Source organism: Ictidomys tridecemlineatus, chromosome 3 (genome assembly GCF_052094955.1).
Source record: "Ictidomys tridecemlineatus isolate mIctTri1 chromosome 3, mIctTri1.hap1, whole genome shotgun sequence".
In the NCBI taxonomy this organism is placed as follows: Eukaryota; Metazoa; Chordata; class Mammalia; order Rodentia; family Sciuridae; genus Ictidomys; species Ictidomys tridecemlineatus.
Genome location: NC_135479.1, coordinates 37,338,941 through 37,355,530, shown reverse-complemented (window position 1 = coordinate 37,355,530; position 16,590 = coordinate 37,338,941). Strand labels below are relative to the sequence as shown.

The window sequence follows — 16,590 nt, the reverse complement described above, 5'->3', positions numbered from 1 at the left end:
GCCTTTATTTTCCCTTTGTGTTATAATTAGGAGCATCTGATTTTAATTTCTATTTCCACATATTTTCTAATAACATATCTGGGCTCCTGTGCTAACTTGTGCCCTTTGTATCTGGGCTCAGTGTTGGTGTTTCCTGATTTTAAGTGAGAAATGGCTGAAAATGTCAGCAATATAATTTTTCTATTATGGAAAAATAGTAAGCATTCCTTATTATATATTCTTATTTTTGTTAGAAAGGCTAAAGATATTTGGTAAAGTTGTTAGAAAACAGTAATGGCAAAAATTATTTCTAATGTTAAAATGTATCTCCAAAAATTTATAGCTCTGAAAAAAATATGCATCTCTGGAATTCTCATTAACATAGAAACCGCATTTCTGTCCTGATTAAGTATAGGAACGCCTTTCTCTTGTGGTTCAGAGTGAAGAGAGGCTTCTGAGATGGAAAATCTCGAAACTGATGTAGAAATGCACTATGCTGAGCTCATCATAAAAGTGGGTAAAGTGACTTTTGGAGAAGAGAACAGGAAAAGGATGACCAATAGCAGTTTGAAAAGAATTGAGAATTCAAATATCATCCAGGCTATTTGTGCACTGTTAAATTCTGGAGGGGGTGTGATCAAAGCAGAGATTGATGATGAAACCTACAGTTACCAATGTCATGGACTGGGACAGGATTTGGAAACTTCATTCCAAAAGCTCCTTCCTTCAGGTTCACAGAAATACCTTGACTACATGCAGTACGGGCACAATCTCCTGATTTTTGTGAAATCATGGAGCCCAAATGTTTGCAGCCTCCCACTGAGGATTTGCAGCTTGCGCTCCAATTTATATCAGAGAGATGTGACTTCTGCCATTAACTTGAGTGCCAGCAGTGCCCTGGAGCTTCTTAGAGAGAAATCATCTAGAGTTCCAAGAGCTAGACCAAAGCTGAAGCTGCATCCTCAGAAAGCTCTCAACAGATACATTCAGGAAGAGGAAGACATGAAGATGTCTGCCTTGGAATTTTTTGAAAGGGATAAACTCACATATAAGGAGAAACTCAACTTTACGGAGTCAACACATGTCGAGTTTAAAAGGTTCACCACCAAAAAGGTTGTACCTCGGGTTAAAGAGATGCTGCCTCATTACGTCTCCGCATTTGCCAACACTCAAGGGGGATACCTAATTTTCGGGGTCGATGATAAGAGCAAAGAAGTGTTTGGATGTAGGAGAGAAAAAGTGAACCCTGAGTTACTAAAAAAAGAAATAGAAAACTGCATAGAAAAATTGCCTACATTCCACTTCCGTTGTGAGAAGCCCAAGGTGAAGTTTACTACCAAAATCTTGAATGTATACCACAAAGATGTCCTGTTTGGTTATGTCTGTGTGGTTCAAGTAGAGCCTTTCTGTTGTATAGTATTTGCAGAGGCCCCAGATTCCTGGATCATGAGGGACAATTCTGTCACAAGGCTGACGGCTGAGCAATGGGTGGTCATGATGCTGGGTATTCAGTCAGGTAAAGAGGGAAGTGAGTCACTGTCTAGGGAGGGAGGGAGGGAGGAGCTTCCTTCTCTGCCTTTTAAAATAGACCAATTAAAATAGAAATGTGCTTTTTGCTTACAAAGGTTCTGTCATGATGGTGTCCTTTTTCTAACATATTTAGTTCCAAAGACTCAGAATCTGAACTCTTTGAGGTTAAGAAATACTTGGATTTCACTCTGTTTGGAGAAAGTTTTAGTATGCCATCAATCATGAATTAGTAAAAGTTTCCTTTTATGCACTTTTAAGGCTTCTTTAAAAAGTTTTGCAAATGATTTTCCTACTCTAAGTGGGAATTCTCAGCCTACAGATGATGTTTGGAGAAACACTCTTTAAGAATGATTTTGAAGGGCTGGGCTGTAGCTCAGTGGCAGAGTGCTTGCCTAGCATATGTGAGGGACTGGGTTTGATGCTTAGCACATAAAAATTAAACAAATAAAATAAAGACATGCTGTCCATATACAACCACAAAAATATAGGTTACTCCCATTAATCCTTTAAAAAAAGAATTACTTTGCACTAAGACTTTCAAGGGAAACATATTTTGACAAAGATGAACTGTTTCAATACCCCTGGGAGCTAATACTTTAAACCACTGGATTTGTGGCACCACCAAATAGGGGAAAATGATAAGAAGTTCCTAGGACAGGGGGTGGCAGTGGGGGAGGAGAACTCCTAGTGTTATTACTTCCCTTAGAGTTTTGTTCCCTTACAGCCTTTGTGATTCCTAATCAATCCACAAAGGACTTATAGACTGAACTGAGCTTATTACCTGGGCTTCATTGTTAGTATGTTCCAAATTTGATAAAAGAAGCTTAGATCATCAGATCAAGACTCTAGTGATTATAGAATTTTATTTGATTATCCTTTTTCTGGTTCAGAATTTAAATTTGTTTGATTCACCTTCCTCCCCACCCACACAGGCACCAAATTAGACACTTAAACAACAACTGTAAAAATAAAATCAACTTGTACTTAACCTTCTCTGATCCCTAATAGATACCCTTTCTTCTTAGAGATGACCTGGAATCCGATCATTAGAGTTGGAGGGACACTTAGGGATCATCACCTCCCTCTGGCATGAGAGAAGTGAAATGACTTGTCTAAGATGAGCACACAGTGAGTTAGATTGTGCATGACCCCTGCAGGTGTCCCCAGACTTCATTCTTGACATGCAGGCTGGTTGAGACATAGAGTGACAGCAGCTTAGGCACCATACATATCACATGTGTCCAATAGGAAGAGCAGTAAAAAAGTTCTTTTACTTCTGATCTTTATTTTTGTCTAAAACAACTTTCCATGTGATTGTTTAGCTCCTCCCAGTTTGGCTACTGACTGCAGTGCTAACCGGATTTCATCAACTTCATCTGCCCTAAGAAGCCCAGCATATCCCATGAAAGTCATGGAATTTAAGGGAGTTCTGCAACAACGTTTGTTTCCAGGTATTCCCTCTTGATTTCAGCTGAGTAGACTATTTGTTTTGTAAAGTTAAGATGGGCAATAAGGGTGAGCTCAGTGGTAGTGTGCTTGCCTAGCATGTGCAATACCCTAGGTTCAATCTTCAGCACTGGGGGGGAAAAACAGCTGGGAGAAATCAGTAGCAATTGGTCCAAGTCTTTCTTCTTAGAGAAAGCCAAGTATAAGAATAAACAGACATAATGGTCCTGAAATATATATATATATATATTCATACACATGCATATGTGTATATATGGGATCACCGGAACTCCTTCTCAACCTCAGCACTATTGACATTTGATCACATAATTCTTTATTGGGTGGAAAGAGGGTGCCTTGTGCATTATCGGATGTTTAACAGCATTCCTGGCCTCTACCCACTAGATGCCAGTAGCGTCCTTTTAGTTGTAACAATCAAACATTCTCTAGACATTGTCAAATATCTCCTAGGCAGGGGCAGAGTTGCCTCTGGTTAAGAATCACTATTCTGAAAGAAAGCTCTTAGTTTTCCAAAAGCATCAGGTTCATTAAAAGTCCTTAACAGGGGGACTGGGGATATACCTCAGTTGGCAGAGTGCTTGCCTCGCATGTACAAGGTCCTGGGCAGGAAGGAGCTCCTTCCCAGCAGTTGTGGACCATCCAGGATTGAAGGAAAGAGCTAGAGGCTGCTCTGAAAAGATCCCTCCCTAAGAGCTTTCCCTTGTGCTAGAGCTGCCTTGGACTGTGAAGAGTCCTTGGACTGACTGCAGCCTTGGACTGTGAAAAGGGGATGTTCTCTTTGCAACTAGGAAACCGATAGCCAAAGTCATCCTTTCCTACTATGTTGTGGGAATACTTAGCTATGCTTTTGTAAATGTTGGTAACTCACCCCTGTTCCTTGAATTTTCAGTGACACAAGAAGAAATGATACAATTTAAACCAGAATCCCTCTGTAAGAAGCTGTTCTCAGATCATAAAGAACTGGAGGAATTAATGAAGACACAGATGTGCCCTTGTTCTCAGGGAATTGTGATATTTTCTAGAAGCTGGGCTGATGATGTTGGCTTAAGCAAAGAGCAGAACGTCCTGTGCGATGCTCTCCTGATAGCAATTAACAGCCCCCTGGTACTCTACACAGTATTAATAGAGCCAAATTGTATTGAAGGGTATGAATATGCTCGAAACACTGCTCGTAGGTTAAAGCGGAAACTGCAAAGTGTTAGTGGCTACACAGGGAAAATGTGCATCATTCCAAGGGTGATCCACCTGGCCAGCAGACAGTGTAGACCTGGTGAAGTCCTTGTACACTACCCCCAATCCTACAGGCTCTCCAATGTGGTTGAAATGGAGAACTTGCTGCAGGCCCTTTGTGGTCATCTCACTGTGCTCCAGGTCTCTTCTGAGTGACCAGCTGGGCTGTGAGTTTTTCAGCCTGCTTGTAGAGGAGCAGAGCAAGTTGCTTTCCAAGAGCCTTCAGGAAACTCGGGAATTGTTCATCCACTGCCTTCCAGGAACCAGGAAGACAGCCCTAGCCATGAAGATCATGGAGGAAGTGAAGAACTTGTTCCACTGCAAACCTAAAGAGATCCTCTATGTTTGTGAGAGTGTCACCCTAAGGGATTTTGTGATGTAAGAATTTTACCAACTAAATTTTAAAAATGTGTTTTCAGTTGAAGATTTTGTGATGCCTCTTTCCTGCAGAAGTTTGAGCCCAAACCAGTTACATATATCCAAATGATCAGGTAGTTGAGTTGTAAATGGGTAATTTGTAATGTTCAAGTTTAAACATATTATAAATAAGCCAAATATATATAACTTAAATTTATAAAGCCATAGATTGTGGCTTTAAATCTATGACAAGTAGAAGTTAATATATCTGGGTTTTTTTTGATACTGGGGATTAAACCCAGGGGATTGAACCCAGGGGATTGAACTGGGGATTAACCACTGAGCCACATCCCCAGGCTATATATATATATATATATATATATATATATATATATATAGTCTCACTGAGTTGCTTAGTGCCTCGATAGGTTGCTGAGACTGTCTTTGAACTCTTGATCCTCCTGCCTCAGTCTTCTGAGCCCTGGGATTACAGGTGTGCTCTACCACATCTGGCTATTTTTTAAAAAAATATACCTTTTGCTTGATAATATTTTAAAGTCATAAGATTACTCACTGTGCTTAGTAGGAACTCAAAATTTAAATATAATTTGACTTTTTAAATAACATCTTGCTCTACATCAATATTTTAGAAAACATGAAAAATTAATTCTAATTTAAATCTCTAGTTTTCAATTCAATAATATATATTGGTTATTATACAATTCAGTCAATGAGGGCAAATTCATTTTGATTTTTGATTTGGTTTACTATATTCAAGAAATGCTTTTGAAAAAAAAAAGAAATCTTTCGAGTACCATTTATATATTAAATGTATGAGTTTTTCAGCCTGCTTGTAAGGAGCAGTGTTAGAGGGGAAAGTATATCAAAGACTTTGTTGTTAAAAAGAAACAACATAAGTGTTGTGTAATTAGTATAAGAAAGATATGGTTATTTTAACAGGTGGTAGGAATATTAGCAAATACTCTGGTGAAAGAGACTCTTGGGCACACTTTTTTTTTTTTTTTTTGTTTGGAGGGAGCACACTCTTAATAAATCAGTAGGAGAAATAAAATTGGAGTGTTTTCCAAACAAAGAGCACAGCAAGTTCAAAGGCATGGAGACACAGAGATCCAGAGTGATAGGTCTGATGGGAGCAGTGTGGGGCAGGGGGTATATGGTAGGTGTTGGTGTGGGAAGGGAGGCAGATGCAAGATTATGAAGGATCCTGTGAACTCTGCTAAGGACTGTATTCATTATTATTTTTTTAGTTGTCAATGGATCTTTTTATCTTATTTATTTATTTCTATAGGGCACTAAAGATCAAACGCAGGGCCTTACACATGTCAGGAAAGCGCTCTACCACTGAGCCACAACTCCAGGACTGTATTCATTATTAAGCTTTATGGCTTAGTTTTAAAAAGATCCCTGTCAAGGGCTGGGGCTGTAGCTCAGTGGTAAAATGCTTGCCTCGAATGTGTGAGGCACTGGGTTTGGTCCTCAAAGCCACATAAAAATAAACAAAGATACTGTGTGCTCGTGTACAACTAATATATATATATATATATATATATATATATATATATATATATATATTTAAATATCCCTATCAAAAGGCTAATTCAGGGCTAGGGTTGTGGCCCAGTGGTAGAGTGCTCACCTGACATGTGTGAGACACTGGGTTCAATCCTCAGCACCACATAAAAACAAATACAATAAAGGTTATGTGTCAATCTACAATAACAAAAAATTTTAAATGGCTAATTCAACAAATTAGGGGGATGGGGGTGATGGGATACAGAGGTAGCTAAGAATCACTTTTTTAAGCGCTCACAACAGTCCAAACTGGAAGAGAACAGTTATGGATCAAAGCATAGGGACTGCATTAAGCAAAATTAGGGAATCTGTAGGAGTGTGTACTGTTACTTACATTAAAATTAGAGAAGGTAAGAAATAACCAAATTTGTTAAGGGGGAAGTTATATGTATATAAGATTATATATATATACACACACAAACATATTTATAATTATATAATTATACACATACATACATGTGCTACAACATAAAGAGACATTGATCTGAGAGAAAAAGCCTCCAAAACCTAAAGAAGTTTCCAGTTTTGTTCTATGAGTAAGTGAAGAAATAGAATTTGCTTTAGAGGAATTTGATTAGTGTTTACTTTTCTGTTTATAAAGATTATGATATGCCTCTAGAAGGCTATGCTCCAGCCCTAAAAAAGACAGAAAGCAAAGAAATGGTAGTAACAGGTACAAATTACTGTGGGGATTTCCTTTAGCTGAATGGATCTCATCTTCAAAAGATGGTCAAGTGGAGCTGGGGTTGTGGTTCAAGTGGTAGAGTGCTCGCTTACCACCTCTGAGGCACCGTGTTCGATCCTCAGTACCACATAAAAATAAAATAAAGATATTGTATCCACCTAAAACTAAAAAATAAATATTATAAAAGATAAATAAATATTAAAAAAGATGGCCAAGCAGTAGAAATGGACCTCTAATAGAAACAATAAAATCTACTTATTTTATAATAATGAAAATTTTATGTGCATATTTAACTAGATGACCCCAAAGAGGAGTGTGTAAAATTCTGCATTCTATCTATCAGGTAGCTTGTAAGTTAAGCAGTTTTGCACTACTCATAACACTATTGAATTGATGAATCTGCCTGCAGAGAATTAGCCTGATTTCAATCCACAGAGTAATGAATGCTAGTGTTCCCTTGGTTTATATGTCTGAAATCCTCTTCTCTTTTTCATCCTTACAGTCAAAAAACCACCTTCCATGCTGTGACTCAGAAAACCTTCATGCAAGGGGAGTTCCCAAAGATTAAACACATAGTGATGGATGAGACTGAGAATTTCTGCAGTAAATATGGTGATTGGTACTTGAAGGCTAGAAGAATCACCCACCCTGAGGTAAAGGTGGTTGGAAGTAAAGACCTTCACCATGGGATCCTCTGGATTTTTCTGGACCCTTTCCAAGTCCATCGTGCAGATGACAATGGCCTTCCCCCTCCTTCTGCTCAGTTTCCTCGAAAAACAATCACCGACAGGATCCACTGTGCTCTGGAAATAGCAAATGTCATGAAAGAAGAAATGAAGTTGATCAAAGCAAACCCTCCCTCCAGCATGTCTCTGGACACATTGGCATTATTCCAAGAAGCATCCTATGAGGAAGCAATGTTTGCCCAGGCTCTACCTGGGGTGTTTGAAACCAAGACTAACCTAACCATAGAACAAATAGCAAACTATGTGGTAGAAAGATGTCACAGCCTCTTCCAATGTGGCTATAGGCCCAAAGATGTAGCAATTCTTTGCAAGAGAGTAGAGGACACAGGACGCTATAAGCTTGCACTGCCTACAGCAATTAAGGACCGTGGAGCAACAGAAGTTCTATTTAGCCGTGCCATTGGTGTTGGGGGCAATCATATTATTTTAGACAGTATTCAGCAGTTTTCAGGACTGGAGAGAAATATCGTGTTCGGGATTAGTTCAGAATGTTCCCAGTCTGAGAAATTTCATAAGCTCTTCTTTGCTTCAAGAGCCATTAAACACCTCTACCTCCTTTATGAAAAGAGGGCAACCCTCTGAAAATTATTATAAATAAACATAGGGAGCCAGAAAAAGCAGAGCTTTCCTCCTTGACAGATGGCAGCTGTTCCTTTATAATATTATATGTAAGAAAACCAAGGCACATTAGTATGGCCTGGAGCCACAGAAATGTCTCTTGGGGCTGAGCCTGGCTTGCAGTGGCACTGCTTTTTTCTGGGTCCACCTCTCCTCCCTGTACAATTACAGCAGACTTAGGATTGATCCCCTGTCTCCAGTCTTCCTAACTCAATCCAGCTTTTGTTCTGTCATGCAAGCAGTTTATCCTCAGAGAACTGCTTTTATGACATCCTCTGCTAGCACACCTCCTGTAAGTCCCCACAGCCTTCAAACCAAGCCAGTTCTCCAGGCTTCCCATGATGTGCCCTGAGTAACTCTCCTAACCACACCCTCAACTACACCTCCAGTGTCCTAATGTACCCCAACCTAATGCACCTCACTGGCCTATTTTGTCGGGGTGGTAGGGTGTCTTCTAGACCAATTACTTTGACTGGGTCTCAAGGGTGGCACCTGGCATCTCATATGGTTATAGGTCTCAAGCTTTACAGGTTCAGAACTTGATTTCCTCTTTGCACCAAGTCTACGCATGAATCAAAATGCTACTTTGTTAATTCACATTGAGGATTGCTGTAACAAGTTGGGTCAAAGGCTTTTGCTAATCTGTGCATTCAACAATAGCATAGGAAGCCAAATTATATGAGCAGAACTTTACAATAAGGGGAGCTGGTAATCTGACTCAAATGTAAGGAGTACTCAGGCTACATCAGACTATTGAAATATCTATTGTTATATTGCAATCATTTCTAAAATAAAGATATTTTCAGCACAAGGACTATGCAGGTCAGGTTTATAAGCTAACTCAAATTTAGAATGCCAAGAACCATTAGTTGTTCAATACTGTCTGCCTAGGTGAAATTTTTTCCCCTTAATTTCTAAAGTTTCTGGGTTGACCTCCAGTCTTTCCCTCATTTACTGCAACACATACACACTTTGCTTACATTCATTTCTACACCTGTCAATACACTCATGTATGCTACACAGCCTCACACTGCTGCTGGCCTGAAACTTGTCTATGAGAGGCCTTTGCACCTCTCTGATCCTTTTCATGATGATTTGGTGTTGATTTTAAAGTCCAACCCTCAGAGCTCTTTTATAGGGATCCTGGGTGGCAACTCTATCACCTATACCACTCACACACATATTCCTGCCTCTTGGTCTGTCCCTGGTGTTTTGTTCAGTCTTTAACCTTTTTTTCTGTCCCTTCCACTTTTGAAATCCTTATTCTTTAGTCAAGTGCTTCAAATGCCCATCTCTTCCATGAAACTTTTACCATCTTCCTGATGGTGAAGTGGCCTTTGTGGCCATTCTGTTGCTTTAAAAGAATATATTGAAGATAGCATCCAATTCATTCCAGACTGTTCACAGAAGTTGTTGTATCCTAGCAGAATCTATGTAAATCTTCCTGGCATATCCTTTTTCCAATGTTTGGGAAATATATTAGAAATAAAATCAGTTCCCTTTCTTTAGTCATTTCCCCAAATGGATAAGCCATTCTCATGCCCTTCAATAAAATCTTTCCTTTGTAAAGTTTTTTTTTTTTTGTATTGGGTTTTTTTTTTTTTTTTGGTATAATGTTTTGCCACTAAGTTATATCCCTATTCCTTTTTGAGACAAGGTCTTGCTAAGTTGCTAAAGTTGACCTCGAATTTGAAATCCTCTTGCCTCATCCTCCTGAGTCTTGGGATAACAGGCATGCACATCAGCACCCTGCTTTGGTTTTGTTTTTTTAATATTTACTTTTTAGTTGTAGGTGGACACACAATATCTTTATTTCATCCTTATGTAGCGCTGAGGATCGAACCCAGTGCCTCATGTGTGTGTGCTAGACCAGCGCTCTATCACTGAGCCCCAGCCCCAGCCCTGTTTTTTTTTTTTTTAAAGACAAAGCCTTGAACTTTCAGGGTTCAAATGATCCCCTTATCTCAGCCTCCTAAATAGCTGCGACTACAGGCAAGAACCACTGTACTCATTGTGTAATTTTATAATATGGGTTTTTAAATTGCTTTGGAAGTATTCTTATTTTCAGACTGTTTTTAACTTTTAGAAAAGTTTGGGAAACTTGATAGATACAGAGGAGGCTTCAATCCAGGAAAAAAAAATGTGGAAATACTCTTGGATATAATTTCAGATACAGGTCCTCAGCCTTCCAGAGGTGGGAAGAGCAGACCAGGTTTGGAGAAACTCTCTTAGCTGACATTTTGAACTGTTCTGGCCCACCAGGGGACCAGTTGTAACCTAATGGCCGGCTGTCCTGGACAAGGATTGAATGGAAAAACTTCTCCTCTGCCTCCTATTGTTTCAAGTATGGGATGTTTCTTGTTTTTTTTTTTTTTTTTTCCTATTATACTGCCTTAATATGATGGATAAAACAACAAAATTATTCAGATAACAGAGTTTCCAGCTGTGAGAAGCTTCAAAAACTTCCTTTTAAAAAAGGAGGGTAGGGGCTGGGACTGTTGCTTAGTGGTAGAGCACTTGCCTAGCATGTGTGAGGCACTGAGTTCAATCCTCAGCACCATATAAAAATAAAAGTAAATAAAATAAAGGTATAAAAAAGGAGGGTAATATAATATTGTCATGTAAGTTTGAGAAATGGAGAAAAAAAGAAAAGGTACTTAAATCGTATCAATTTCCAGGCATGATTTTTTTCATTTTGCTGATTTATTTCCATTCTTTATTGATATAAAAACACTTTTACATAGTTATGATCAAATTTTGTAATCAGCTTTATATCCTATCTATGTGCTTTTTTGTATTTTACATTTTTGTGAAGCATTGCTTCCGATTGTATTATTGTTCCAAATAATTCACCCCCTCCTATGTCTTGACCCTTTGCAGTTTCTAACATTAGAGCTGGGGATATTTTCTTATGTGGACTTGGCCATGTTACTTGATGTGGCCAATGAAATATTAGTATCTGTGATGTGGACACATGTCATATATGTTTTTAGCATTGAATTTGTTCTCTTGGGTTTCTGTCATATGAAACACATGCCCTGGATGGCCCATCGGTCACCAAGGAATGAGAGACATATGAAGCCAACTTCAACTCAACTTATGGCCTGAGCCAAGTTCAAACAATCCTAACTAAATCAGACAAATCCCGACTGACCTGAAAATGCATGAATGAGAAATAAACATTTGTTATGGTTTGGTGTGGGGTGTCCCCCAAAAGCTCACATGTGAGACAATTTAAGAAAGTTCAGAGAAGAAATGATCAGGTTGTGACAGCCTTAACATCAGTGAATTAAACCTTTTTTTGGGATTAGCTGATGCTAAGAGCCACAGCCAAGTAATATGATACATGGCACTTTTGGTTGTAAGGTGAGGCCAGCTAGCCATTGAGATGATATGATTATGTTAAGATTTGCATTCATATGGATATTGAACTCCTGCTGTTCACCAGGGCCTGCTGGGGGGGGGGGACTTCTTCTGGGGTTCTGGGAGAAGCCTCGTGGGTGGATCGGCTTCTTCCCGGTGTATGGGTTATTGGCAGCATTTTCAAAAATAAAGTTTGTTCCTGCTTGAGTGGCTCCTGATTTTGTGCCCAGCCAGACTGCAGCAAGCTGAGTGACATATAGAGGAAGTGGGGCATTGTGGGTGTGACTATGAGGTATATATTTGTATCTAACAAGTGAAGATCTCTCTCTCTACTTTCTGATCACCCTGTATGCTGCTTCCCTCTGCCACACTCTTCCTCCATGATGTTCAGCCTCATCTTAAGCCCTGAGGAATGGAGCCAGCCTTCTGTGGACTAAGATCTCTGAAACTGTGAGCTCTCAAATAAACTTTTCCTCCTCTATATTTGTTCTGGTTAGGTCTTTTAGTCCCAGCAGCAAAAAGGCTGACTAAAACAATCTTTATTATTTTATGACTGGTTGTTTGCTTAGTAACAGTGGCTAACTAATGTAAGCATTTCTCCATGTTCTGTTTTGTGGGAAATTCAAGACAAATTGGTCCTTATAAGCTCTGATTTGTAGGTGAGAAATCTGGACTTAAAAAAGGTGAATACCTTACTCAAGATCACAGAACTAGTAAGTTCTGAATGAGGATTCAAATCCTTTTGTTTGCCTCCATAGTTCATATATGCCACTGGCTTTTCTACCTCTCTACATAAAAATGAAAGGCATAAGTGTCCATATTGATAGTATTTCATGTTGATACTAGGATTGAATATACTTATATATTTTTGGTATTCACCAACTTGGTTGTATTTAGCTTCTAAAATTTTTGTCCCAAATCAATATAATTGTGCAAATGAATGACATAACAGGAAATATTTAAAGAAAAGCAGTGTCTACACTAAGAAATTTAAAAATATATAACTTTCATTACAAAATCTATGTAGTGACAGGAAGATTTAAAAAAAGAGAGAGAACCACAAAAGAAAACTCATTCCAATTCTTACTAGACATGCAGTTATACTTTCATTTTTGCTTGTTTATATCCAATATTAGTCCATTGGTAGATATATTTTTGCAGAGTTGTAATCATGGTGTATATTCCATTTTGTATCCTGATTGGGTTGGTCTCTTCCCACTCCACAGTCTCCTATGTTGTAGGTGAGGCGTTTTCCACACAGCAGCCCAGGGCAAGTTGATACTTGGTGCAGTAGGGCCCCTTAGGTTCCAGCTCATTCCCTGATGCAGCCTAAACTCATACCAACAGAAAGGAAGAGGGTGATGGGTGGGCAAATGGTGAAAAGTTCTTCACAAACTCCATAAAACATAGGGCAACGTAGGGTACAAATGATTCAGGGGACTCAGCAACAGAGTGACATAATTAAGATGAAAATATTCTTTTCCCCTCATTTCCCCACTGTCAGATGCTGGCATGGATAGTTGTGCCCTCCTTGAGGAGTGGTGGTTCTATGCCAGGGACAGAACTCAAGAAGTCTAGAAAACACACCTCCACTTGCCCAAAGGTACCAACAGTGGCAGGTTTTTTTTGTGTGTGTGTGTGCTAGGGATTGAACCCAGGGCCTTGTGCATGCAAGGCAAGCACTCTACCAACTGAGCTATATCCCCAGCCCAACAGTGGCAGATTTTCAGCCATCCCAAATGCATTTTGAAGTAGGTATGGTGGCACATGCATGTATGTAATCCCAGCCACTCAGGAAGCTGAGGCAGGAGGATGGCAAGTTTGAGGCCAGCCTGCACAACTTAGTGTGACCCTGTCTCAAATAAAAAATAAAAATAAAAAGGGGTGAGAGTGTAACTCAGGGGTAGAGCACAACTGTGAAGATTTGGGTTTGATTCTCAGCTTTGCAAAAAGAAAAAAAAATCTGTATGACTTTTCTCTATTTAATTTGTCACATGTCAATTATCAGGCCCAGCTAAAAATCCTAAGAAAGTAGAACTTGCCTTCTCTACAGTTTCTTTCTTTTTTTTTTCTTAAAGAGAGAGAGAGGGGGGTGACAGAGAGAGAGAGAGAGAGAGAATTTTAACATTTATTTATTTTTTCTTAGTTCTTGGCGGACACAACATCTTCGTTTGTATGTGGTGCTGAGGATCGAACCCGGGCCGCACGCATGCTAAGCCAGCGCGCTACGGCTTGAGCCACATCCCCAGCCCCCCTTCTCTACAGTTTCTGCCAATGACAATGAGATCCTAAAATGTTGGGCTGCTCCATTTGCTCTGGAACCTGTGGAAGGGATCCTGAAAGAGCCAACAAGAAACAGCAGAAGGTAAGAATTCTTTCCAAAGTCAGTTCTCACAGATCCCTCTCCGTAATGCTCAGTAAAGAGAGGAAGGTAGAAAATTTCCCCCTTGTCCTCTCCTTTCCAAATGCAGATTGACAGGAAAAAAACATTTGTAAAATTTTGTTCTCTGAATTGTGACTCTAGTGAATTAGTTTCTGGGTGTGATCAATAGCCTATCAGGAATAGTTCTCTTTTTATTCTCATCTCTGTCTTTTTTATTTTGTCATAAAGAGGAAAATTATGAGAATATTCTTTTGTCTTGTTTTATGTTCCAAGAGCTTGACCTTGTGACAAATGAAGACATTTTCTCTGGTCTCTCCCAGCCAGAAGGTGCAAATGCTGGCTTTTATCAGGTGACTCTCCAAACAGGCTGTGAACAAAACATGTGACAAGCAGCACCCTCTTTATCTGACTGTGCCAGTCTCAGGGGAGTTTGTCTCAATAGTTTCTCAAGTTCAGAAGAGGCTTTGTTGTTTCAGATGCCATTGTCTTGATAGTGCTGGGAAACCCTTATCCTAGCATTGCCCACCTGGTGCCACAGGTTATTGGGTCTGTGACCAGAGGCCTCTCACATTCCCATGGCCCACTGAAGAATTTGTTTTTGCAAACACTGTTCTTGCTTTCTGTGACAACAGTCTTTGATTTCTTTGGCTTATTCTGGGAATGAACTTCCTGGATCTTGGGAAGGTTACTTTTTTTGCACCCTCTTTATCGACAACTTTTGCATCCATGAATAAGCCATCAAAGGTTTACTTCTTTTAAGCATAAAAAAATATGAGTCACAATTAAGATTGGTATACCACAATAGTATACCAATGTCTACAATCTCCGTGACTCTGAAGAGGCAGGAGGATCCCAAGTTCCAGGCCAGCCTTAGCCAATTAGTGAGGCCCTAAGCAACTTAGTGAGTACCTGTTTCAAAATGAAAAATAAAAAAGGCTGTGGATGTAGCTTAGTAATAGAGCACTCCTGGGTTCAATGCAACCTCCCTCCCTGCAAAAGCTTGGTATGACTTTGAAGATTTGGACTTGGAAGGATATTTTAGAGAGCTGTCATCCTACATAGATATCTTAATATCACTGATGGGAAGATTATATTGAAAAGAAATATTAAGGCAAAGATGAGAATCAATTCCTAAATTATAAGTTTTTCAATAATAACTAACTTATGGTTAAGATTTCAAATGGAAACTCTTTAAGATGCCTGTTTGCTTCTGTTTGTATATTTATCCCTATGTAAGTGTGTTACGTAGCTGTAATATTATTCTGCCTCTGAATAATATTGCACCAATATATAATAGTCAGTGTGCCTGGGAAGAAGCCCCACTTAGAATCGGCATTGTTGAAAATTCTGTCAAAAGGATCTGACAAGCAGGGAATAAATGATCTGGTTGGTGGCATCTTTAATTCAATTCCCTCTACTGCACAACACCTTTTCTCCTCTCTAAAAATGATTGTTAAATCCATGCTGGGACAATTCTTGCAGTCTCTAAGGTCACCCAAAGGAAACTGAACAAAAGCTCAAGGGAACAGTGACTTGTGTGAGCTATGGAGGGAGAGCAGCCAATCAGAATGACACCTACAGTATCAGCTGCCAGGTCAATAACAGGGGATCCAGCAGGAACTTCTTCTTTTCCTTCTTTTTTTTTCCCTTCAGTACTGGGGGTCCAACCCAGGGCTTTGATCATGCTAGACTTTACCACTGAGCTACACTACCAGCGCAACCAACAGGAATTTCTTTTATTTTCTGGTACAGGAGATTGAATCCAGAGGCACTCTGCCACAGAGTCATCCCCAGCAAACCCCCCTCCTTTTAAATATTTTATTAGTTGTTGATGGACCTTTATTTATTTATTTATTTTTAATGTGGTGCTGAGGATCGAACCAGTGCCTCACACATTCTAGGCAAGTGCTCTGCCACAGAGCCACACCCAGGACCCCCCACCAGCCCTTTTAATTTTTCATTTTGAGATACGGCTCTCTAACTTCTTGACACTGGCCTCAAACTTGTGAGCCTCCCAGGCTGGGGATATAGCTTAGTTGGTAGAGTGTTTGCCTTGCATGCACAATTGTGGCCCTGGGTTCAATCCCTAACACCGCAAAAAAAAAAAAAAAAAAAAAAGAAAAAGAAAATATATATATATATATCACATACTCACAAAAACTTGTGATCCTCAGCCTCCTGAGTGCCTGACATTACAGGCAAACCTCACTGTGTCCCACCCATCAGGAGGAATTTCAATTGGGTGCCAACTAGAACTCCCAGGATTATAGAAGCTACTAGAAAAATTAAGTGAGGAAGTCAATAAAATGCACTGCTTAATTCTCTGACTCGTATTTCTTATTTTCTTACTTATTTTTATTCTTTCTTTTCCTTACTGACAAAAGCTTACTGTACAAAGTAAAATCCCTCTTCCTTTCCATAATCTTTCTCCACTCTTCCCCTCCCTGGAGGATAACAGTTGAGTGTGTATTCCAAAAAATTTTTTTCCAGACGTTGTTCTCCCAGGGTTTAATGTGTTTCTTCTGCTAGACAGTTCCTTTAGTCTCAAGCCAAATAACTGGAGTTCACTCGGACAAAGAGCATTCTCTCCCTCCTCCCAAAGGTGAGCACAAGAGGGCAGGATCATGTTGACAGTGTTC

At 39.5% G+C, this 16,590-nt stretch overlaps 1 protein-coding gene across 1 annotated transcript; it reads left to right on the top strand.

Moving 5' to 3' along the window:
* The first annotated feature begins 438 nt into the window (after window positions 1-438).
* LOC144375626 (protein SLFN14-like) lies at window positions 439-8,169 on the top strand. The gene is given in 5 exon segments (XM_078041078.1): window positions 439-1,495; window positions 2,832-2,960; window positions 3,866-4,323; window positions 4,325-4,584; window positions 7,344-8,169. Coding segments are annotated over 5 exon segments (2,730 nt in total).
* Window positions 8,170-16,590: the final 8,421 nt, after the last annotated feature.